General features: G+C 43.1%; 1 protein-coding gene across 5 annotated transcripts in view; it reads left to right on the forward strand.

The window, feature by feature from the left end:
• Nucleotides 1–26,034, forward strand: part of LOC117543064 (protein kinase C and casein kinase substrate in neurons protein 1-like) — a 35,316-nt gene that overhangs the window by 5,841 nt on the left and 3,441 nt on the right. For 3 of the 5 annotated variants that reach the window (XM_034211103.1, XM_034211104.1, XM_034211105.1), the window contains exons 2-10: nucleotides 542–612; nucleotides 16,855–16,984; nucleotides 20,800–20,956; nucleotides 21,138–21,373; nucleotides 22,015–22,170; nucleotides 22,637–22,812; nucleotides 24,181–24,301; nucleotides 24,407–24,513; nucleotides 25,507–25,751. In XM_034211103.1, coding sequence (XP_034066994.1) covers nucleotides 16,925–16,984; nucleotides 20,800–20,956; nucleotides 21,138–21,373; nucleotides 22,015–22,170; nucleotides 22,637–22,812; nucleotides 24,181–24,301; nucleotides 24,407–24,513; nucleotides 25,507–25,751 — 1,258 coding nt within the window. In that variant the 5' untranslated portion in view covers nucleotides 542–612; nucleotides 16,855–16,924. Of the gene's footprint in view, nucleotides 1–541; nucleotides 613–6,831; nucleotides 6,922–11,894; nucleotides 12,126–16,854; nucleotides 16,985–20,799; nucleotides 20,957–21,137; nucleotides 21,374–22,014; nucleotides 22,171–22,636; nucleotides 22,813–24,180; nucleotides 24,302–24,406; nucleotides 24,514–25,506; nucleotides 25,752–26,034 lie in introns of those variants that run through there. The other 2 variants (XM_034211106.1, XM_034211107.1) reach the window with 2 other exon arrangements.

The following is a 26,034-nucleotide window of genomic DNA, read 5'->3' on the forward strand; positions in this document are numbered from 1 at the left end:
TGAATCTTTAGGACGGCATTTCTAGTATCATAATTTATCATAATAATAATAAGATGACAAATGTTGTAGCAGTATTATCTGTTTTGAGTGGGCAGCATACTGGTATAATGTGGTATGTGTTAGTGACAGCAGGAAAGATACATATTCATTTTACAGATGGCTTTGAATTGTTTAAAAATAATTATCCTTACACTCCATTTAGAGCACACAGTGCATCATACCTTTTAATATGTTTGACCAGCACATGTTACGTTCATGACTTGAATTTTGTACAACTGCGTAATATTTTGCAACAAAAAGAAACAGATATTAATTAATCTTTTACTAGTGTCAGAGTTTTCTAATCTCCTCTTGATTGTTACAGTTCAAAAATGAATTTCAACTAATCGCTTAACATCTCTGTTAGGAGAAATGGTGTGTTGACATGTGTTGGACTGATTTCCATTTAGATTCCCATTAGGAGTAATTTAGTAGCACTTTCCCTTACTGTTACCTGCTGCTGAAAAGACTAACCTCAGCATCTCATGTTTTATTTCCACAGGTGATCTCCTGCAGGGGACCAACAGCTCTCTCTAAGGTTTATGGAAACCTGACCTCCCATTGGTGGAGAAGGTGAGTTTTTACCGTCTGTTCATTTTCTTCATCCTCATTTGGCTTCTTATTGCACAGTTACTCCAGAGGGAACAGAAAGGGCTTTTTAAAGGACCTTTTGTATCATTTATAATGCTAAATACACCACTTAAGGTGATTAATAGCTCTTTGTCAATGGTGTTAATATTTGATGAGGGCGTTCCAGTCTTTCATCGAGTTAACTGGAGGTCACATTTGTTTCCTTTTTGAGACTTTTTATATCAGAATGAGAATCAGAAAGCCTTTATTTGTCCCACAGTGGGGAAATATACAGGGGCAAGGCAAGCAAGGTACAGATAAAAGGTAGATACAAGGAAAACAAATATATTAATTTAATACAAAAAAAGTTAGGCACACAATATTAAGAATATAGACAAATAGGTAAAGTACAGCATGGTAAGTGAACATATAAAGTAATTGAAAGAGCCGGTAATATTGAAGAATTGTGTATGTATTGTAAAATATATACACAATAGATATTGAAGGTATGAAATTGTAAATTCTCTGAAGAACCAGCACCTTACCGTGGTAGAGAGGTTTGTGTGCCCTGATGAACCTGGGGGCTGTGTTGTCTGGAACCTTGTGTTCCTGGCAGGGTTTCCCATGGCAAATTGGTCTCAGGCAAGGGGCCAGACTAAGATTGGTTCAAAAGACCTCATGAAAGACGATACAAAAAGTGAGGATACCCGGCCCGGAGGAAGCCCGGGGTCCCCTTCTGGAGCCAGGCCCAGAAGGAGGACTCGTCGGCGAGCGTCTGGTGGCCGGGCTTGCCACGGAGCCCGGCCGGGCCCAGCCCGAAAAGGCAACGTGGGCAACACCTCCGCTTCTCCGTCCCGCGGGCCCACCACCTACGGGAAACATCAATGGGGTCGGGTGCGCTGCCAGAAGGGTGGCAGTGAAAGCGGAGGGTCTCGACGGACCAGACCCGGGCGACAGAAGCTGGCTTTGGGGACGTGGAACGTCACCTCTCTGGGGGGGAAGGAGCCGGAGCTTGTGCGGGAGGTGGAGCGTTACCAGTTGGATCTGGTTGGGCTCACCTCTACGCACAGCGTCGGCTCTGGAACCTTACTTCTGGATAGGGGTTGGACTCTATTCTTCTCCGGAGTTGCTCAAGGTGTGAGGCGCCGGGCGGGTGTGGGGATACTCACAAGTCCCCGGTTAGGTGCTTCGTTGTTGGAGTTTACCCCAGTGGACGAGAGGGTCGCCTCCCTACGCCTGCGGGTTATGGGGGGGAAAACTCTGACTGTTGTGTGTGCTTATGCACCCAACAGCAGTTCAGAGTATACGGCCTTCTTGGAGACCCTGGCAAGAGTCCTGTATGGGGCTCCTGAAGGGGACTCTTTAATCTTGCTGGGAGACTTCAACGCACATGTGGGCAATGATGGAGACACTTGGAGGGGCGTGATTGGGAGGAACGGCCCCCCTGATCTGAACCGGAGTGGTGGTTTGTTACTGGACTTCTGTGCTAGTCATGGATTGGCCATAACAAACACCATGTTCGAACATAAGGATGCTCATAAGTGTACGTGGTACCAGAGCACCCTAGGCAGAAGGTCCATGATCGATTTCGTTATCGTATCATCGGACCTGAGGCCGTATGTTTTGGACACTCGGGTAAAGAGAGGGGCGGAGTTGTCAACTGATCACCATCTGGTGGTGAGTTGGGTCGAGTGGCGGGGGAAGCCTCTGGATAGACCTGGTAAGCCCAAACGTGTAGTTCGGGTGAACTGGGAACGTCTGGAGGAGGCCCAAGTTCAGGAGGCCTTCAACTCACACCTCCGGCGGAGCTTTTCGGGCATTCCTGTGGAGGTTGGGGACATTGAACCAGAGTGGTCGGTGTTCAAAGCCTCTATTGCCGAAGCCGCGGCGGGGAGCTGTGGTCTCAAGGTCCTAGGTGCCTCAAGGGGCGGTAACCCTCGAACCTCCTGGTGGACACCGGTGGTCAGGGAAGCCGTCCGACTGAAGAAGGAGGCCTTCAGGGATTTGTTATCCCGGGGGACTCCCGAGGCAGTTGCAAGGTACCGACAGGCCCGAAGGGCAGCAGCCTCATCCGTGGCCGAGGCAAAGCAGCGGGTGTGGGAGAAGTTCGGAGAAGACATGGAGAAGGACTTTCGGGCGGCACCAAAGTTGTTCTGGAAAACTGTCCGACACCTCAGGAGGGGGAAGCAGGGAACCATCCAAGCTGTGTACAGTAAGGATGGGACGTTGTTGACCTCAACTGATGGAGTGTTAGGGCGTTGGAAGGAACACTTTGAGGAACTCCTGAACCCGACAACTCCGCCCTCTATGTTAGAGGCAGAGCTGGAGTATGACGGGGGATCAACACCAATCTCCCGGGGGGAGGTCACTGAGGTCGTCAAACAACTCCACAGTGGCAAAGCCCCGGGGGTGGATGAGATCCGCCCGGAAATGCTGAAGGCTCTGGGTGTTGAGGGACTGTCATGGTTGACACGTCTCATCAACGTTGCGTGGAAGTCGGAAACAGTACCGAAGGAGTGGCAGACCGGGGTGGTGGTTCCCCTATTTAAAAAGGGGGATCAGAGGGTGTGTGCCAATTACAGAGGCATCACACTACTCAGCCTCCCCGGGAAAGTTTACTCTAAGGTACTCGAAAGGAGGGTCAGGCCGATTGTCGAACCTCAGATTGAGGAGGAACAATGCGGATTCCGTCCTGGTCGTGGAACGACGGATCAGCTTTTTACTCTCGCAAGGATCCTGGAGGGGGCCCTGGGAGTACGCTTATCCGGTCTACATGTGTTTTGTAGACTTGGAGAAGGCGTATGACCGAGTTCCCAGGGAGTTACTGTGGGAGGTGCTGCGGGAGTATGGGGTGAGGGGGTCTCTACTCAGGGCCATCCAATCTCTGTACTCCCAAAGCGAGAGCTGTGTCCGGGTCCTCGGCAGTAAGTCGGACCCATTTCCGGTGAGGGTTGGCCTCCGCCAGGGCTGCGCTTTGTCACCAATCCTGTTTGTAATATACATGGATCGGATTTCGAGGCGTAGTCATGGGGGAAGGGGTCTGCAGTTCGGTGGACTAAGGATTGCCACCACTGCTTTTTGCAGATGATGTGGTTCTAATGGCTTCATCGGTCTGCGACCTTCAGCACTCACTGGATCGGTTCGCAACCGAGTGTGAAGCGGCTGGGATGAGGATCAGCACCTCCAAATCTGAGGCCATGGTTCTCAGCAGGAAACCGATGGACTGTCCACTCCAGGTAGGGAATGAGTCCTTACCCCAAGTGAAGGAGTTCAAGTATCTCGGGGTCTTGTTCTCGAGTGAGGGAACAATGGAGCGTGAGATGGGCCGGAGAATCGGAGCAGCGGGAGCGGTACTGCAGTCGCTTTACCGCACCGTTGTGACGAAAAGGGAGCTGAGCCAGAAGGCAAAGCTCTCGGTCTTCCGGGCCATTTTCGTTCCTACCCTCACCTATGGTCATGAAGGATGGGTCATGACCGAAAGAACGAGATCGCGGATACAAGCGGCCGAGATGGGTTTTCTCCGCAGGGTGGCTGGTGTCTCCCTTAGGGATAAGGTGAGAAGTTCGGTCATCAGGGAGGGACTCGGAGTTGAGCCGCTCCTCCTTCGCGTCGAAAGGAGCCAGTTGAGGTGGTTCGGGCACCTAGTTAGGATGCCACCTGGGCGCCTCCCTAGGGAGGTGTTCCAGGCACGTCCAGCTGGGAAGAGACCAAGGGGTAGACCTAGGACCAGGTGGAGGGATTATATCTCTTCGCTGGCCTGGGAGCGCCTTGGGATCCCCCAGTCAGAGCTGGTTGATGTCGCCAGGGAAAAGAAAGTTTGGGGCTCTCTGCTGGAACTGCTACCCCCGCGACCCGACCACGGATAAGCGGGAGAAGATGGATGGATGGATGGATGGATGAAATTGTAAATAATGTGTTTTACTCTGTGCATGATTAGCATTACATAATAGGAGATCTACTGTAGTGTTTCAGTTTTCTAGCTACAGTTGATCATATTCACTCACCTGTAGTCGGTTTCCTCCACAATAACATTTAGACTCTCTTAATAATTTGTGTTAGGTTGTGTCAAAATGTTCCTTTATTACCTCGCTAAGAGCAGCTCTGGCTGTCTCGCTGGAGAGAACAACTACTCAGGAGTGATTATGGATTTCCTTGTTTGATGTCTTTGTTTTGTGTGCATTATGGCAGAACCTCGCTGCAGCTGTTTGAGGAGCACAGACTGTTGTTTGTATAAGTGAGAAAGCTCATCAGAACATGATGGCCCAGATCAGGGAGGTTTCTCCTGGGATCCTGAGCAGGGTGGACTGGAAAAGAAAGCTAGGCCAAAATAATACTTTGTGTTTAGATTTGAGTATGCTCAAGGTAACCTAAGAGCCCAGAAATGAAATGATATCACCAGCAGGAATATTATCTGTTAGCCTTGTCCGACATTATTTATGCTCTCCACCTCCTGCCGACTGATACACTGTTGATATCATGTTGGAAATGTCTCTAATCTTTTGAAGTGGCTCATCAAAGCTCATCGATTCTTAGTTTCTAATTATCTGAGTTTGAAATATTTAAAAAGGGACAAGATGTACTCATTTCTGCTTGATCATAATATCAGCACATATTCTTTGAACAAAGCAGATATCACTTAGTCAGGCAAAGTTGTGATTTTAAAGCCTCACCCAGTCGTGATTATTTGTATAGAAAGCAGGTCTTTGACGTGGTGGTACACTACATCTGTATTAAACTGCTATGTTTTACAGAACCACATCTCTATTGGGGACCATAGATCAGAATGAATGTGTTACAATCTTTAGTTGTAGTCGCAGCACAGCCAGTAATAATGTTTAAAGAGCAAGCAATTAAATAAAACCAACCATTACATTTCATTATCTCAGCCACACTTCTCAGCATGGCCTTTAGAAATGTTGAAAGTAGGATAGTGATATTAGTAATTCTTAAAGTCACACTGTGATCTCTGTAACCTCCTCATGTCAGCTGAAGAGGTCGCCCAGGCTTGGTGGCTTGTTAGCCAATATCTACAGTAACATTTACACGAGTTATTTTCTTTCCTTATTTAACCACCAGCAGCACTTGTTTGGCTCCTGATTATATATATCCATCCTCATTTTCTAAGCCAAAATGACAATATTTGTATTTAGGATGAATCATTTATGTACGTGCCAATTCAAAGTAAGTTTCGTCTTCAATTCTAGCTTTTAATTTAAGTGCTGAATGATGTCTGTTTGATTGCATGTTTTCTGAGAGATGACTCCTGGTGCTGGTCCAATTACGAGTCCAGTCTTGATTTTTTTTAAAGTCTGAATTTAGTTTCAGACCTCAGTCACTGCAGGCAGACAGTCAGATTCTATGGCATCTAGATGTACGTTGGGATACACAGGGATGTAAGGTGATAGCAGCCTGGATATTCAGTTGTTGTATCTCCTGGGAAACTGCCTGGTGTTGCTGCTTGGAGCCTCCTGTCAGTTTTCTGTTATCGTCATCATATTTCACTTGATCAAGGAGCTAATCAAGCAGTAACATGTGTCACATTGACTTTGGAAAGTGAACCAAAGGCTGTTTTTGTAAACTGAAATTACATTTAGAAGTCCTTTACTATTAAGAGCGGTAATACTTCTATTTATTTTCAATATAAACATGTTGGCTGACTTTGTATAAGTATATTTTATATTGTGTATATAATCATTTTAAATGCATATCCCTTTTAGTTAAACATCTCTAGCACTTTCCATTAACTCCTCCTCCCACTCTCACCACTTCTCACACACACACACACACACACACACACACACACACACACACACACACACACACACACACACGTCCAGGCGGTGTGTTTGAAGGCAGCCCATCAGTATTCAGTGCAGCATCAGGCAGCTAAACGGTAAGAAGGCGAAACGCTGGTGTGTTTGGAGAGCAGCATTTCCAGATTCACTGTTGCCTCTCTCTCTCTCCCTCCCTCCCTCCCTCCTTCCCTCCCTTCCTTCCTCCCTCTGCTTCCTCTCCCTGCCTGGACATTGGCAAAATCTGGACTGGACCCTGATCCTCCGTCCTCCCAGCCTGCACTGCTGCATGTCTGCAGTTCATTCCTTCATCAGCAGCCATCACAATGTGTCTGTGCTCCCCTCCTCCGCTCTGCCTCTCTTGTCCGTCTCTTTCGGCCCTTCCCCTTCTGTTTGTTAACCCTCTGTTCTCCACACTGTTCTCCACACTGTCACCAGGAGCTTGTGGCAAGAGGGAGTTACGTAAGCACTGCAGCAGCGCTCGGGACACTGAGCTAAATCGTGCGTGTGTACCAGGCAGGTCGTAAAACTTATGTTTTTGCTCAACATAGTTTCCTTTCAACAGACTCTTCCCGTCTTTCCACCTGATCATCTTCTATGTCTGTCCCCCTGTTTGACTCTAGCCATCTTAGATATCTTACTGTTTACATTTTTGGAGGACACAATGATCATTTTATAGTCCATGTTTTCAAGAAATCTTGTTTTTTTTAATCAGTTTGTCAAAAATACCTGCAAGACTGTCTACAGATATGCTAGTGGCTATGAGAGGCTGTACTTAGGCAAGATGGTGTTTCCAGTTAATGCTAACATTTGCATGCTAACACGTTCATGATAAGAAGGTATACTGTTGCCATGCTTACCATCTTAGTTTAGGATTTTAGCATGCTCACATTTACTGATTAGTGCTAAAAGTACAAAACTAAAATGTTTATTTTTGCAGCAATTTGATTATGGGACAATTTAATGTTGGACCAGATGATGATGTTAAAGGAAAGATATTGCAACAGAGATAGAGTTATAATTCATCCAGAGGAAAGATTATTGCCTCTTGGGAGTTGTAATTTTGTTTTGACATTATTATGTACTCAATCTAATTTTACAGTGAACTAGATTATCTCTGATGCCTTTTTAAGAAGTTTGTACTGATGATCCAACAAACTTGGTTTTGCTTGTAGTAAATGTTGTAAACAAGGTCAGAGACAGTGAGTCATGTCGTCATGACTATAGCTCATTGATTGATCTGACAGAGGGACTCGGTTCATTCTCAGTGGGAGCTTTAGAGCATCTTGCTGCTAGTCAAAGCAGATGTTACTATTGCATTAATTATACTTACATGGTTTTAGCATAGACAAAGGAGCATAATTACTGCCAACAGCAAAATCTTCCTCCGAGAAGACAATTGAGGTCATGATGAAGGAAAGACAGAAACAGTTTGACGTGAACTGACACTCTATGGCCGTCTCTCAATCTCGAGGATACTGGCTTCCAAGCCAATATTTCAAGGATGCTACGTCATCGAGTGCCGCCGAAGGACTGTTCCAATCTCCAGCATACTTGGAATTCCACCGAGGCCGCGTCCTTGGTTTGGGGGAAATTTCGAGGCTTCACATGGGTAGACTTCGCGTCCTTAAAATCCCCACAATGCTTTGCGCACGGACCAATTTCAAAAACCCTTGCGGAGAATTGCTGAACCGACGCAGCACACATTTAAATGTAAGTATAGTGGCGTAGAACATGTGTTGGTAAATATGTTACTTTGTTACATTTCTTTGTTATCACCAAAAATGTGTTCCGTGAAAGTAAAGCAAGTTCATAATTAGATAGACATCGTGAGGTATTTATTTTCGGTACAGTTTATGTTGAAACCGTTAGAGAGAGTGGCACACTTGTTAGCCTGTTCCATTCTTCTTCGTTTTCCGAAGCCGTGGCTTGGAAGTATACTTGCTTCGTTTCTGAAGGCAGTGACTTGGAAGTACGCGACTACCAAGCCAGCATCCTCGCGATTGAGTTAATACGATTCACTTTAGTTTGAGCTGGATATGTGAGTCTTTAGCTATGTTACCGTGCGACTCTAGACATGGCGATGGTTGAAGACTTGTTCTGTGAGAAATACTGAATGAAGATTAAAGGTTGGCTGTTTTTTTTTCATGTTATTATATTATAAATTGGATGCAGCTCAGGTCATGCCCAAACAGTTCTTAAGCTCTCTAAAGCCAATGTTATGATGCTCTAGTTCTTTTTAGATGTTCTCTCTCATTCTCAATGTCTGTTTGAATTAGTTTATATTATTATAATTATCCTGGTAAATGGTTAATATTCACATGTCCTGGTAGGAGACAACATTTGTCCATTTCTAGGCGTGTGGAAGGTAAACAAAAAAGGGTTGTGAAAGGTGTTGGTATTTTCTAGGAGTGATTTACTGAGTGATTAGGCTCATTCTCTTTGAAATACATTTAATCATGATACATTATTTTTGATAAACTGTTTTAAGAAACAAGCTTGAATAGTTATAGTTGTATTGTTTTATTAAGTCTTTCTTTGTTGTTGCCAAAACATTGTATATACCCGTTAACTATATCACTTGGCCACATCTTCTATATAAGCCCATTTCATAGTGTCAGGCTATTACCTCGGCACCTGTGACATTGGATGGTCCTCGTATCAAACCATTTATTGGAGATTGAACCAGAGTGAAAACTGTTGTATGGGCTGGCTGATGAAAGTAAGCATGTTCAATCCCTTCCAGCTTTATGACCTGAGGCTGACCATGACCTCTGACCTCCCTGTGGGGACACGATAATATTTCCCCACATTTATCAATTAAATTAAATAGCAATGCATTTGTTGTTATTTACTCCCCAGTGTGTGTTCTGGGAGCTGAGCCACAGCTGACCTGGCGGCCCGTCTACACTACAGGCGTCAAAAAATGCTTTCAACGCTTCGCCCATTCATTTGAATGGGGTGACGTAGCATATTTTCAAACTTCGCCGAACTGCATTGTGGGTAGCATGGCAAGGCGTTGCAAGCATCGCGAGCGTCTATCGGCGTCAAAAGTTGAACAATGTTCAACTTTTGAGGCTCGATGCTTGCTCGAAGCTGGCGTCAGCCAATGAAATCCCGTTTATGCAAATCTGCCAGTACAAGCTAGCCAATCAAACCGCGTGTATGCTGGGAGAGACTACGCAGGTCATTTCCTCATATTCAAAAAAATGGAGGGAAAATTCATTATAGCGGTAGTGAATCACCCGGTGCTGTATGATCAGTCTCTGTTCATCTACCGGGATACAAACCGGAGGAGCGAGGCATGGAGGGAGGTGGCAGAGACAGTGGGTGAAACTGGTAGGTTTTCGCCTGTTTGGGGATTTTATATCCAGTTTACTTCGTTTTAACATTGCTATTGCTTTGTATGTCGGGGGCGGGAGATTCATGTGATTGGTTGTTGGTCGCGTTGCTCGCAAAAAATCGCCAAGCCTCAGACACGCCCAGCTTCAAGCTTTTTCGACGCCTGTAGTGTAGACGGGCCGTACTCACAATGTTACACAAAATAGATATTGATTGAAAATGGATAAGAGGAAATAAACCCCCACCCCAGAAGGAATCAACAATGATGCACAAACTTGATTCTGGTGCAGCCGCCCTGAGCCCCACTGGAGGCATTCATAAACAGATTACTGAGTCATCCTGCACTTGTTTGAGAGAAATCGTGACTCACTGCTAGCCTGCACAGGAAAAGCCATCTTTGGACCCTGTTACCTTATTATAATGCCTGGCAGCTCTTTAGAAAGAGGCATTACAAATCTGAAAGCAATATGTGTCGATCAGTCACTGTGTTTTGCTATGAAGACATTAATCTGCAGAATATGTGTGATATTGGAGGATTGAAAGGGACATTGTAACTCACAAGATGTGCTCAAATACATGGAAGCACTTGCACTTTACTTCTTGTTGACATTGAGCATTTCTTTATGTGAAACCAAACGGGCAGCACATTCTTCTTCTTCTAGCTTGTGGAGGAACGAGAGAAGATGAGGGTTGTTATTTTTTCCCTAAATTCAGTTTCAGACTCTCCATTTGGATCAACACATCAGTTCAGATTTGACTCTCCCGCTGCATTCCCCAGCGAGCAGCGAAGAGGGCTAACGGCACGACACGTCACTATCACTTCCCCTCTATCTCTGCCTCCACTGCTCAGCCCAGATTGCTGCATCATTTTTGAATGAGTTCCTCCTCTTCAGTACGTCTCTATTTTGCACTTCACAAGTCCCTTTCCTGTGTGTGTGTTGCACATTCTCATGGACGTCCCAGGAGTGGACAGTGGGATGGACAGTGGGATGGACAGCTGACACCGCGTCACCCTACAGGCCTTCTTGTTGCTGTGTAAAGCATTGGGTCACATGGGCGGTTTAATGAGCGCGTGTGTGAAGTCTGCACAAGGCAGCTCTGTCTCCTGGCAACATCCAACAGCCTGCGCTGCACTGTGAGATGAATCACATCTCTGTCCTGATGTGTTCAGCTCTCGCCCCGTGGCTCTATCTATCCTCTCAGGGACGGTCTGGCTGAGCAGCTCCATGCTTCCTCCTCGCTGCACCTCCTCTTCTCCCTCACCTCTCTCCCGTCACGTCCCTCTCTGCCTCCATCTCAATCTTCATTTCTCCTCTTCTCCTCCATACCGTCGTTGTCTCGCTCGGTTTCTCCCTGTCATTCCCTTTGCTCATATCTCAATGAAAGGCCTCCCTCTGTCTCTCTCCTTGTGGGTCCTCTCCCTCTCAGTCAGTAGAAGAGGAGGACATGCTGTGCTTATCAAACAGAATCCACAGACGAGCATAGCGCATCGTAAATCAAGTCCATATCAAAACATCAACTGAAGGCTTTTAGTAGAGTTCATTCTCAAAATGTTTGACATGCCACATTCATTTTAAGTGCAGCCTTGGTAGCTTTTTCTGATTGCCTTAAATGACTAGATAGAAAGAAAGCATGTGCTGTCAGGAGATAGTGAGTGCTTGGAAATGTGCTGGAGTAAAGTTAGTTCATCTCTCTGAAATCTTCTTATGGTAACAAGCTTACATGTTTGTTGTGGTTCCCATTCAGTGCTTTGGAAGGCTTGTCAGCACTGGACCTTCTGACTGGCTGTGACATGTGTCTCCTCTGGATCATTGGTTGTCTTTAACTCTCTTAAAAGCATTCACGTTTATCAGATACCTGCAGTATTAACTGTCATGCTGCTGTGAACTCAGTGACAGGGCTGTTAGTGCCTGCAGTGCATTTGTGATTACTTTCTATCACCACTGCACAGACATGTATCCCCATGCAGAAACAAACATTGCAACATTTGTGTGCAGCTCTCTTGTTAGCCAGTATATAATATCCTAATTACAGTTTCATATCACATTCTTATCTCCAGGTTTTGTGTGTCGGTCTCAGTTGTCCTATCCGCGTCTTGGCTCTTCTTCCTAGCTAGCACCCTCCCCCACTAAAGCTACTCAAGTGGCACACTGCAGGATTATCCCTCAGCCTCGGAGACACGCCGGGTTGGTCAGACTTATCGTCCTCTCTGCATTCACTTTGGCCACAGAGGTCAATGGTGCAAAAGTAAAACTTGCAACCGAGGACACATCTGGACTACAAATTCATTCAAACATCCACAAGGAGTCTTTTCAGGGAGTGGTGTTTGAATTCAAAATCTGGGATTGTTTTGGGGTTTTTTCAAAGATGGAGTCAACCCTGGTAAGTGGATGTGCAGAAGAATGTTGAGTTTCATACAAATGTGCAATAGTTTGAATTGTAGTAATTTGTCAGCTTTGGGCAACAATAACGCCTCTGCAACCGCAACAAAAGGCTTTGAATCACAAAAGAGATCGCTCTGACAGCAACAAGTGTTGTGGTCAGTGAGTGGGTTGTTTCAATGCATCCAGTGAAGAAATGTGTCTTTTAGAGACCAGCTGTAACTTTATTATTTTATATATGCAATGTTTTGCTTGTTTCTTCTCATTATAAAGGCCTATTTCGGTATTATGTTCCATTTATATCACATTAGTTTTGCTAAAACATGAGTAATATCGTTTTTTATTTATAATTACTTCCATACCAGTCAATAACATGGGGAATGGGAGGTGTGTTCACAGTCATTGAGGTGGATTGACCTTAATAACTATAAGCCACTCTCCACAATGCTTATTACTCCAACCCCCCACTCTCATCTGTCTCATGGGACACACAGCAACACCCGTAACGAACCTAAATTGAGATGTATGTACTGTGTTTTGTCTGTGTTGTTTAACCCAGTGAGCTAAGGGTGCTGACTTGTCCTCACTGTCAGCTCTCAGGTTTTATATGTTCACCTTTTATGATATCATCCAGGCTGCATTCTAGTTTGAGATTCAAGAAAATGTGTAGACTGCTGTCTGGGATTTAACGCCTTAATCCAAATGCTTTCTAGACCTCACCAAGTGTGTGTGTTGGTTTGAGTGTGAGTTTTGGTTAACCTAAGCCTCTGGATGCATTGGCTTTCGTTATGAGATGGGATTCTGGCATTGGGCCTGAGTTTAACTGGCTTTCACTTCACCAGGTGTTGTAATCGCGGACTCAGAAGCTAATTAGAGGACGGATTGAGGGACAGGCAGCCGGACCATTGGTGTTTGACTTGCTGAGATTAAGACTTGCTACTTTAGGGCTGCTTAGCTGCTTGGGACCTTCTTGCATTATTCAGTCTAATTCTATTGTATGTAGCTTTCAGTGTGATATCTTCTTCAAACATTTCTTAAATGCAATATAATCATTTGCTTACCTAATCAGGTGTGAATTTAAGGTCGATTGAGTCTTTAACATCTGCTGTTTTTATGATCCTGCCTTTACTGAGAATAGAGCCTCAGACTAATCTCAGTAAGTGCAAGCACTGTTGTTATGGAAGCAAATTAGCTTTTTTGAAATGTTCATGATCATTACATGCAAAGAGAACGCACAGTGTTCCAAAAAGGAGTGAAATAAGTACGAGCCAGTTTGTTTCATATATCCACACTTTCACCTATCATCGCAAGCAAGGCAAGGCAAGTTTATTTATATAGCACTTTTCAACACAAGGCAATTCAAAGTGCTTTACAAAAAATGAAAGAGATTAAGAAAATGGCAGTCATTAAAAAGAAAAGCTAATAAAATAAACATTAAAAGATCAAATACATGGATAAAAGTTACAGTGCAGTCTAAGATATGAATAGTTCAATTAAAAGCAGCGACAAAAAGAAAAAGCTTTACTCTAAACAAATATCATTGGTTTCTTTGGTTACACATGTACCTTATGGTACACCAATATTCTTTTGGCAGTGTGATGTTATGAGCAAATCATTTTTAATGTTGAGTCTTACTGCGGATTTGTAATGGTTTAACATTTCTAGGATATTTATTGCCTTGCTTGCCAGGAGTTAGATGTGAAGATCAATACCACTTTCTTGTCTGTATGCTCCATAAGAAGCCTCCTCCAGTAACACTTCAGTTTTTACAACTTAACAATCAAGATATAGTATGGTAATTAGTGAGCTATAGAGGTGCTGGTTGTCAGATGTTGTTACCTTTAACAATAGACTGTGTATGTGAGTAATATCTATCTCCTTATCTCCTTATATATTATATATATAATATTCAACCAAAATGTCCAAAAAAGAAAACCACAAACATCAAAATAGCATATTTATCATGGACAGGAGGAAGGGTATTTCGTGGTGCTGTACTTAATGTCTGTTCATTGTCATGTCACTATTAATGCAAATTGATCTTAAATGAGTTGTACAGAATATGAGGGTGACTGACAGGCCTCCTCAGTTTGTGTTCCCACTTTCAAGAGGGGGTTACTTGGGCTTTGTCTTACGATTATAGAATAAGCTGAATTCAAGATACAGAAAAGGTTCATAACAGATTTTCTGTAAAGATATATTCATGTAACTTTAATATGCATATGTACTGTCTTTTGAATATAAAGACAGACATTCACAGGTCTGGATTAGGACATTATCTGTACATTTCTGGATTGTAAAAACCTTAAGTATTTCTTTATGTTCAGTACAAATAATTAGAGAGAAACATTATGTAGTACCTTATTGTATCAAGCCCTGAGTTTCTCTGAGCTTTTCAGGAAATAATAAGATGAATGACCAGAAATACACTTTGCAGCTGATCCCTGTGCAAAGAGTTCAAGTTGTCTCTGATTCCGACTCTGATGCCAAATCATGAACTGGTTCTTTGGTATCTTGTGGTGTGCACTCTTGAAATATAGCCAATGTATGAAAGCCTCTACTGTTGGGAGCCCCACGGACTGTGAGGGCTAGAGACAGTAACCGAGGCTTTTGATAAAATACAGCTTGGCTCAATCAGTCGATGTTCTCTGGAAACACTGAGCGAGCAGGAATAGATTGCCTGTTCTGCAACCAGAACCAATCACACCGGGTACGAATATTCCCCTGATAACATTTTTGATGAGTAGACCCCTTGTGAAAACACAGTGTTGCAGCTACTACAAATACTGATACTCTCATAAGCTGACCTTGTAGCAGCGCTGTTTATTCTCCTCACAAGGACAATGATGTTGTTATATTATGAATAAGGAAAAGGGAGGTCAGGCTGGTTCAAATTGAGCAGAGAGTCATTTTACATGAGTCATTTCAGGGATGAAGGATGTTGCAGGAATGAGTTGACTGCGGAGGAAGTTGAAGGATGGAGCACGGAGGGTGCTGGTAATATTTTAAACTTCACATTTGTTGTGCTTCAGCCGACCGAAGAGTGCAGACTCAGCTTCTAATCTGAAATGGCCTCGAGTCATCCTTCATCTGCAGTGAACTCTGTCTATTACGCTATTTCACGAACATTAATATGCATTTGGGCCTACTAGGAATCACTAACTGTGATCATAGTAACATTTTAAGCAACTCATTTTTGTTTTAATTAAAGGTTGCAATAAAGTGTGCACTACGATACCATGTACTTTATTGTCCCCGTAAGGACATTTGTTCTGGACTCCGTCCTGCAGTTCCGCGTACATGTACACAAACATAGTGGACATTAAGAGACATACACATATCATCAGTCATACAGCGTTTGAACAAACACAAGACACAGACGCACATACTGACAATGACAATTGCACAACCCTCATGGCCAACATAAGGATAAAGAGTGCCAGTAAGTTTCACAAGGGTCGTCATTGTTCCAACATACACAGTCTCTTGATTAAAGCGTGTGGTTTAAATCAAGGACGAAATGTTTAACCAGACATAAATACACACACACTGCAGCACACGACAGGAGCCCGGGTCGCAGCAGCAGCCACCACCCATGTGGGCCACATGCAGAATAATAACCACAATCAACTGCATCTTATTAAGACAAAGAGATCTAGTCAGAGGAGAAACATTATCAACAGAAACGCATGTGATATTCTGTCATATGGTTGGTTGCAGTGCGATGAAGAGCTCTCCGTCCAGGGAAAGCCATTAGTCATGTGAGCAAAATGGATTCTGCTTCAAACTGAATACCGATAAAGCGCCGCGCAGTCTCTTCTGTTTTAACCGCGGTGGTAAGATATCGACCAGACGTCAAACAAATCAATATAAATCACCTTAAACCCTGGAGGAAATCCAGCAGGGACTGTATTCTGTAGGGCTTGCAAAGTAATAGGTGATCAACCCACATCATTAAAGCACACAGGTTTAAAAATAGGTTTGTGGATCTTGTATCCGTATATTTAGGGATGCACAATTATTTTTAACCCTCAATTTAAATCCAATAAGAAATCGAATGGACTATTTAGTTTTGAGTCTTTCTTTTGGTAATTGGCGTTATACCATCAAAACATGAACTAAAGATGTCATATTAATAACAATAGACAGTGGTATAATATAAACAGAGGACACTGAAACCTACTGACACCGGCAACATAGGCTGAATATATAAACAATGGTCATAGTAATATCGGGGGCCATTACAGCATCCTATGTTTACACACATGGGTAAACCTAGCGAAACGTGTACAGTGTATTTGTGAGTGTTTGTTATTGAACCATCTCGGATGTAATGTGTCAAAAGAATGAGTATTTGCTCAGTGAAAGCATCCAGGGTCAGAGCAGTGTGATGCATGATGGTCGTGATGCTCCACTCTCTCTGGTATCTTTTCTAGGACACGCCAATATAAGATGTCCTCTCTCATTCCTGAGGGCACGGCGCGGCGCTGTATGCATGGCGGAGGAGTCTATTTTGATCTCATTATTATAAACGTCTCGAATAGAAACCCTCACACTGAAAGGTTTCCAGTAGTTGCCAGGGAAATGTCCTACACTGCTTCTCCTCAGTGAGGCGCAGAGGCCAGTATGGTCTCCTAATGTCCGCTCATGCACATGCACTGCACTTCTTTGTTACTGTATTGTGCTATAACGTCACTGACTGACATTGTTGTTCTCTTTGTGTCTTTCAGTGCATGAGGAACCCAGCTCTGCTGCAGAGGACAGGTTTAGTCATTAGAGTGCTTTGCCACATCCAGGAAAATGTCTGGCTCCTACGATGAATGTGCAGGTGGTGACGACACCATGGACAGCTTCTGGGAGGTAAACAATGTCAGGTTTATTCTCAAGAGTTTTCTACCTGCATCCCAGGCCCTTACCCTCCTTTTTGTCTTGTGTTTATGTTGCTTCTGAAGGCAAACAGTCACCACAAAAGAACATTGAATGAAATATCTTTCACCAAGTTTTAAAAGCAAAATTGCTTCACTGAATCTCTGAAGTTTGAGCAAAGCTGTTCGATTCCCACTGAGACTCAATGCAGATCGTCACGCTGGAAGCCCATTCAGAGAATTAGGCACGGCCTTATGCTTTAAAGTAAAAGCAATCTTGCTTTAAGATGAGAACATTGATACAATATTCAAATATGCCTTTTTTTCCCACTTTATGCTAAGTAGCTGCTGACAGAGCGTCTGAGTGGTATCTATCTTTTCATCCTACCTTTAGCAAGAGTATCTCCCAAAAGGTCTGGCTATTGCTTTAAACAAAGAGCTTTTTAAAGGTGACCTGATTAGGATTCCCTCCACCTCATTAAGCAGAACTGCAGCTACAAATATTTTGTGCAAAAGGAGAGTTGCAGAGTCTGTATTTTCCTCACAATAATTACAACATTTAAATATATGGACCCTATATAGCTCATTGTTAGAGCTGGTGACCCACAAAGTTGGGATGCAAGCCTGCGGTCCCTTACGTCCCTCGTAAAGGTTATTCTAATTCAAAAATGTAATGCATTTACTGTAATTGCACAACTACATATAGTCTTTGGGTTTAACTAGTCTATAGAACATAGTTGCCTGTAGTCAGTAGTGTCCGTATAGGATTTGGCTTTTAAAAGGAATGACAATGATAAGTAATTAAATGGTATTATTCAAATTTGTATATCTCTTGTATATTTTGACCTGGCATGTACTATTTCTAGGCAATTCACATAATGAATGCTTACAGTGTTTCGGTCAATAAAGCTCATTTCTGTCAGAGGAGAACAAATCATAAAGGTTTGGATGATACAAAGTAAAAATACTTATAGTACATCAACAAAAGTATGAGCTAGTAATTGTGGATTTAGTCTTGCTTAGTATTTTTGTTGGTGTATCAGGCCGTTTCCATGGCAGATTTTTAAGCATAAACAAAAGAAAATTAGACAACTGCAAACATCATTTTTTGGTGCATGATCCCTAATCATTCACGTTTGGAACAGAAAGTAAATGGAATTAAGCAATCATACACGAGAGGCCGTTCTTTAACGTCATTATTGGTACGACAGTACTGCGGCAAGCGCCTCGGTCCGTACGCCTGTACTGCAAGCAGTTTGCTTTTCAGGGTATACCGTTTTTCTCAGACGCGGAGGGATACTGACTTGTTGTGAAAAGGCACGTTCTATTTGACCGTTCTTTGATCGTGGAATCAAATACGCCTATTGACCAATCAGAGAGCTTGCTCACACCTATGTGTTATAGAATTGATAATAAAGATGTCCTTAAAGATTTGAGACCCTGCTACAGACACTTCTTTAACACAATGATTCCTTATTTGAGTGAACACTACATTTATTTTGAGTGCACTACATTTATTTTGTCACTTGTAAGTATTGTAAATCATGCTTGCTTGTAAATGTCAACACAGGTCAAATCACAACGAGAATAAACATGATCTAAGTGCAATCCATCCTCACTTGTTGTGCTAAGATGCAGCGTGTGTACTTTTGACCCACCCCAAATGAGCGTTAATGAATTCCCTCAGTACAGAGTCTTCTTTGTGTCAAGGCTCTTAGACGGAGACACAAAGAGCTTCAGTCAGCAGTCGCTCTGAGGGGCCTTTCAGCACATGCACCTGCCTGTAGCATCTGTATACCAACAACTCAGCCAGGCTCAGCTCATGGTGTAGAAATACCAGGAAACGTTTTTGATTCTTAGATTTTCTCATCAGATACGTTGATATTTGATTTACTGAGCAGTGATGGATGAGATCATCACCACATAGTGCAAATCAAGAGCTCAGGCGTGTTTTTATCTGCGGTGCCAGTCCACCTGCATGTTTTTGTTTGTGTGAGTTGGCACAGGCCGAAACTCACACCGTCACACACCTGTCTCACTGCCTCCCTGCAGCTCCCTCATCTCAAACAGTAGTCACACATGCATGCTCGTGTCAGGACCAATCAGAGCGCAGCGCTGCAGCCAGAGAACACACCTTACAGGATCTACTACATGTGATGATGTATGGATGACTGTTCGTGTTTACAGCACATACATATGCAGTGTGTGCATTCTGTTTATATTTGTCTCTACCTCGACGTCCATCCCTAAGAATCTGTCTGCCTGCATTACATCCCTCAAGAGGATTAAAGCAGTCACACACACACACTCATTCACACACACACAAACACAAGCCCATTTCATTGCATAACTACACATGCACAGGCACGAGCATCCCCCCCCCCTCACTACCCTCCCTTCATCATGCACCATGAGCTCACGCCCCCTGCAGGCACTGAGGAGGCGGAGCCTGGCATGGCTCTTTTAAAGCGGTATTGCTTAAGGTGGCGAGATCTAACAGAAAAGGAAATCCAATCCTGAATGCTGTTATGTCTGCAAATTATGATAATGGTCAAATATTTAGTTTTTATATTTATTTATATATTTGGAAATTAAATATTGCTGAAAAGCTTTTTAATGTGCACATCATATATTTATTTGACTATATGTTTCAGGATAAATATTCACTGTTGGTTAACATCCATTATAGGGTATGAAAGATCTGCCTATACCTAGAATCAGGAAACCATTGCCTGTTTTCTGCGGTGGTTTATGCACAAACATTCTGTACAGAAAAAACGTTCAAGTTATTGAATATTATTGAATATTCTTTATATTTTGTACACTTATTTTGTCCCTCCATCCATCCATCCATCCATCTTCTCCCGCTTATCCGTGGTCGGGTTGCGGAGGTAGCAGTTCCAGCAGAGAGCCCCAAACTTTCCTTTCCACATCAACCAGCTCTGACTGGGGGATCCCAAGGCGCTCCCAGGCCAGTGAAGAGATATAATCCCTCCACCTGGTCCTAGGTCTACCCCTTGGTCTCTTCCCAGCTGGACGTGCCTGGAACACCTCCCTAGGGAGGCGCCTAGGTGGCATCCTTACTAGGTGCCCGAACCACCTCAACTGGCTCCTTTCGACGTGAAGGAGGAGCGGCTCAACTCCGAGTCCCTCCCGGATGACCGAACTTCTCACCTTATCCCTAAGGGAGACACCAGCCACCCTGCGGAGAAAACCCATCTCGGCCGCTTGTATCCGCGATCTCGTTCTTTCGGTCATGACCCATCCTTCATGACCATAGGTGAGGGTAGGAACGAAAATGGCCCGGTAGACAGAGAGCTTTGCCTTCTGGCTCAGCTCCCTTTTCGTCACAATGGTGCGGTAAAGCGACTGCAGTACCGCTCCCGCTGCTCCGATTCTCCGGCCCATCTCACGCTCCATTGTTCCCTCACTCGAGAACAAGACCCCGAGATACTTGAACTCCTTCACTTGGGGTAAGGACTCATTCCCTACTTGGAGTGGACAGTCCATCGGTTTCCTGCTGAGAACCATGGCCTCAGATTTGGAGGTGCTGATCCTCATCCCAGCCGCTTCACACTCGGTTGCGAACCGATCCAGTGAGTGCTGAAGGTCGCAGACCGATGAAGCCATTAGAACCACATCATCTGCAAAAAGCAGTGGTGCAATCCTTAGTCCACCGAACTGCAGACCCCCACCCCCCCCACGACTACGCCTCAAAATCCGATCCATGTATTTTGCCCCTGTGATATCATATATGTTAAGAAATATGTGCTTTCTGTTCCTTTAACCTCTTTATCCCTGTGTTCTCAGGTGGGGAACTACAAACGTGCTGTCAAGAGATTTGATGATGGCCATCGGCTCTGCAATGACCTCATGGGCTGCCTGCAGGAGCGTGCCAAGATAGAGAAATCCTACGGGGATCAGCTAACTGCATGGTCCAAGAGGTGGAGGCAGCTCATTGAGAAAGGTCAGCACGGGAGATTTGGGTCAATAAAATATAAACCTCAACAAATGAATGTACCTTACGCTGATTTTCAATTTGCCAGAGCTCCGTTTACACAGTTTAGTGTAAGCTCTGTGGTAATATTTGACTGCTGCTTATTGCTCTGAATGTTTGATCTGGAATAAATCATTTTGTTCGGCCGCAGGCCCGCAGTACGGCTCTGTGGAGAGAGCCTGGCTGGCTGTGATGACCGAGGCAGAGAAGGTGAGCGAGCTGCACCAAGATGTGAAGAACAACCTGGTGAACGAGGACGTGGAGAAAGTGAAGAACTGGCAGAAGGAGGCCTATCACAAGCAGATGATCGGAGGCTTCAAGGAGGCCAAGGAGGCCGAGGAAGGCTTCAAGAAGGCTCAGAAACCCTGGGCCAAAAAGCTCAAGGAGGTGAGGGCGATGGAAACAAATCCTCAACATCAATCATCATTTTGTTCTTGGTGTTAGAAGATGTACTCACCTCATTACCAGCTGCTTTCTGGTTCTTCTGTTCATATCTTGTCAAATCAACATCCATTCACTTATAATAATAATAATATGAATAAAGCTTTATTTATATAGCACTTTTCATACAACACATGCAGCTCAACGTGCTTTACAAAAGGACACATCACAAGTTAAAAATAAACAACAAGACATTCCCCTCAGATTATTTGTTAAGAACTTTACAGGTACATGCAGCAAAATATAACATTTTAACAGGTTAACAGACACAAGGAGGTAAAAGGTATGATAATAGAAATCAGATCAAATAAATAATGATTTATCTCCGACAGATAAGACACAAAATAACTGACTCGATGCAACAATGAAAACCCCATTAAACAAGTGAACATATAGGTACAACAGAAATAAAAAGATAATAGTAATACAAATAATTCTAATAAAGGTTAAACGATTAAAATATTATCAATCATTATTAAACTTGACTTTATGGTCATAAATAAAATACAGGGGGAACCATGCCTTTCTTTTTGTTTGGTGACCAAATGTATATGAGACTCTGACACTGCCTGTGTTTGGTCATACAGATGGAGGCTGCTAAGAAGACTTACCACATGGCCTGCAAGGAGGAGAAGCTGGCTGCGGCCCGAGAGGCCAACGGCAAGACGGAGGCTTCTGTCACCGCGGACCAGCAGAAGAAACTCCACGAGAAAGTGGACAAATGCAAACAGGATTCACAGAAGGTAAGAAGGGGAAAGATGAAAGTATTTTATTTGGTTTAATTTCAGGCGAGTGAAGAACAAAGAGGTTTCTGTGTGTGTCTTATTTTGCTGGTCAAGGCTCTTTCTTATGCTTTGTACTAGTTCCCTGGCAGGGTTTTAAATGGCTGTTTTTCATGTTATTTTTGACATATTCCTATCTATATAAATAATGTAAGGTGTTGTGTAGTGATAGATAAATGCAGTGTGAAAGGAAAAGTGGGTTTTCATATTTTTTATGTTAGTATTTTTGGAGAACAGAACATTTTTGGCGCAACATTGCCCGTACTAGTTGCTCATTTTGATTGATTACATACATTTGGGATCAATGCATTACCAGAATATCAAGTAACAAATAAGCCAGCTCTTTAAATATAATAAATAATGCAACCATGCTGGGTTTTTCTCCACAGAGGCTTCAGTTTTCTGTTTTCTCTGTTTTCTGTCTCAGGCTAAAGAAAAGTATGAGAAGTCTCTGGAGGAGCTGAATAAGTGCACCGCGCAGTACATGGAGTGCATGGAGCAGGTGTTTGACCAGTGCCAGCAGCATGAAGTCAAGAGGCTGACCTTCCTCAAGGAGGCCCTGCTGGACATCAAACGCCATCTCAACCTCACAGAGAACGCAAGGTTAGCGGGGCGGAAAGAGACCCTTTTATTACGGCTTCATAGAGATGCTGGATAGGTTCACTGACTGTGTTTTCCCTGATATGTGAGTTAGCTTTTAGTCTTACCGCTGCAGTCAACCTCTCTATTCCCACTCTTTCATATGTATTTTCAGTGAATTCCTATTTCAACTGTGTGCAATACGGCTAATAATTCCTTGAGCATGATCGCATACTGTACCTGTACCTTCAATCAGAAATAATCACATTGCAAACACAATTTATAATGGATTATCTTGATTTGTTGTGTCACATTCAGCACAGTTCACTTCAAACTGATTAATCTCAACACACTTCTCAACCAGGCATGCATTTCTCATTAGCGTCGAGTCTCACAGCACTAATTAATTGATTATTCAGTCAATGACGTTTCTGCCAAACTGAATTGTGTTCACAGTGAAAGCCTGTCATACTTTGTGCTGTTTTTAACCCTCAGGCAACAACAATGCCGACCCAATGTTAATGAGGTTTTTAATGATCCTTTAACAGACCTCCCTTAATTTGTAGTCATGAATCAAGATGCTTAAAGGGATTGCGTTGTACTTAATCCTGGCTGGTGTCATTTTTCACGTTGAATATGTTTCATTAATAACTATTTCATACCGCTCCTTAGCGCTTTATGACCTCACTAGTATTGCCCTGCACAACTGAGTATCATTTTCTACAAATGCAATAACCTACTTTGAAATAAGGACTTAAAGTAACACATTACTTACCACTCTTTAGCATTATGAGCAGAAGCCATTATCATTACACACAAACTCATTCTGATTTAGTTTGATCTTGATCACCACAGCTACTCTAGACAATATTAAATTGGCTTGAATTTAATTCAATGAAACATTAATCAATCATGCTTAAATATTCTTTTAGGATTACTGAATCATTTAATGTTCTGTTTTTTATTAAATGTTTGAAAAAAATGTGGATCATGTTGTGCTCTGAGCTGAATAATACAACAGACTGTCTGACGATGAATATATTGTCACTGTATTTTTACAAGAAACCCAGTCAGATGGTTCATCCCCTAAATACGGTCAGAAAACTACATGAACATGTCCTTTCAAACGATTAAGGTTGTGTGGCTACATGAACAAATATATCCTTGTAAGGGATTATTAGGCTGAATCAGGCCAAATACTTCATCTGTTGAGGGCTTCAGCAGAAAACTCAAGGAGACACTTCAGTTTTGTCAGGACCCGATGTTGGATCCCTCTCAGCCCAGATTTGGAGCTCCATTGTGGGTTCTGTTGCCAAGTTGGCAGCCCCTCCCCCCCCCGCGTCTCTGCTGGCACTTTCATCGTCACTATTTGTTCCACTTTCCTCTCCTCAGCTATGCCGCAACATACAGAGAACTGGAGCGCACGATCCTGGGTGCAAACACACAAGAGGACCTGAAGTGGTTCAGCAACAACCACGGCCCCGACATGCATATGAACTGGCCTGCATTCGAGGTGAAATATCTATACTGTCATAAACACAAACACTATATACCTCTACTCTACTTTATTACTATTCTTTATTGTGAGTTTACCCCTTTTTTGTATTCTCATCTCCAGGAGTACAACCCAGACCAGACCAGTGCTCCTCCAAAGAAGAAGAAACCAGACGGAGCCCCACCCACTCCGAGCACCGACCATGTGGCTCCACCTGGTGACCGGAGCAGGTCAGTAATACATCTTTATGATCACATTGAAGCACTCTATTTAATTATGAACGTATATCATGCCCACACATTTCATTATTAGATTGAATAAAGTGAAGACATTATTTGAAATCATTGAAAGATTAGATTGGTAATACTAATATATTTGAGTGTTTGTCAAAAATAATTTAAAATACTTTATTGACCCCTGGGGGGAATTTGGGAACTATTACAGTTTCTCAATTCTAGATAGAAAACCTAGAGAAATTATAAGAACAATAAGAAATTTGAATGTAAAATGTGGATTCTACTCAATATTACTACTAATGTTCAAATATATACATACATGTTACAATAAATTATTTTTACTGAAAGAGGAGGTTTACAAATAAGTATGTGAAAATGAAAGAATAACATAAATAAGAATATTGGTTGAAATATATAGTATAAATAGATTATTGAAGGATTCAAATCAGATATGAACAGAATATTTTGTTGTGGTGCATCTCAGCAGAATAAGTCTATTATTGTACTGTTCTTTAATGTATTCTGCATCTCATAGTTGCGTTAGTCTTCTATGACTTCCCCTGTCCTGCCCATTGGTTCATATAATAATAAATACATTTAAAAAATGGGTCTCACTGATACACTTTTATTTTATCTTAAGGCAAAAAAACAAATCAAAGACACTCAAACAGGAGTAAATAGTGTTTATGTTTGGGACTCATTGTAGGTGCAGATTTTTGCATAATAGTGTGTATTGGCAGCAGCAGGATGATCCTTGTGGGATCAATTCTGAATAAGCTACAGTTCCCATGTTCATCATAACGAGGAGAATGTCTCCCAGGGCAACAGTGAGTTTTATTGATGTGTTTTAAATCAGTTATATCTGTGGCACAGAGGAACTACACTGACACTACTTATTACAAGATCAATTCATCATTGGTTTGACCTTTTCATGTGATTTGTTTTCTCTTCAAATAAATCTCTCCCTGCATTTCCTCTATCCTCCAGTGTGAGCAGCTATGAAAAAAACCAAGCTTACTCGACTGAGTGGTCCGATGATGAGCAGCCCGCTTCTTACTCTGGCAACGAAAATGGCGGAAACGGGAATTCTTTCGAAGATGATTCCAGCACTGGGAAAGGGGCCGGGGTCGGGGCCGGGGCCGTGGCTGTGGCCGTGGCCGCGGCCGGGGTCCGCGTCCGTGCTCTGTATGATTATGAAGGCCAGGAACAGGATGAGCTCACCTTCAAAGCCGGTAAGTAATATGATGTGGTGTCCACCATATTACAGTCCACCCATTAATTTATGATCTAATTAAAGTATAGTAAAGAACCCTGGAGACAGGACTTTTAAGATAAGATGACATAAAACAGGTGGTCAAAAATGTTTAAGTCTGTCCTATTTTCTATTCTTAAGCTCCCTTCCTCTTTAGAAGATAGCAGTAATTAGTCAATAATTGCCACATGGAAAACAAATTACAGGCACTTTCCCCCAATTAAGGAGCTGGTGTGTGGAAATAGTGACGCAGTGACATGAGT

This window comes from Gymnodraco acuticeps, unplaced genomic scaffold (assembly GCF_902827175.1).
Source record: "Gymnodraco acuticeps unplaced genomic scaffold, fGymAcu1.1, whole genome shotgun sequence".
Lineage (NCBI taxonomy): Eukaryota > Metazoa > Chordata > Actinopteri > Perciformes > Bathydraconidae > Gymnodraco > Gymnodraco acuticeps.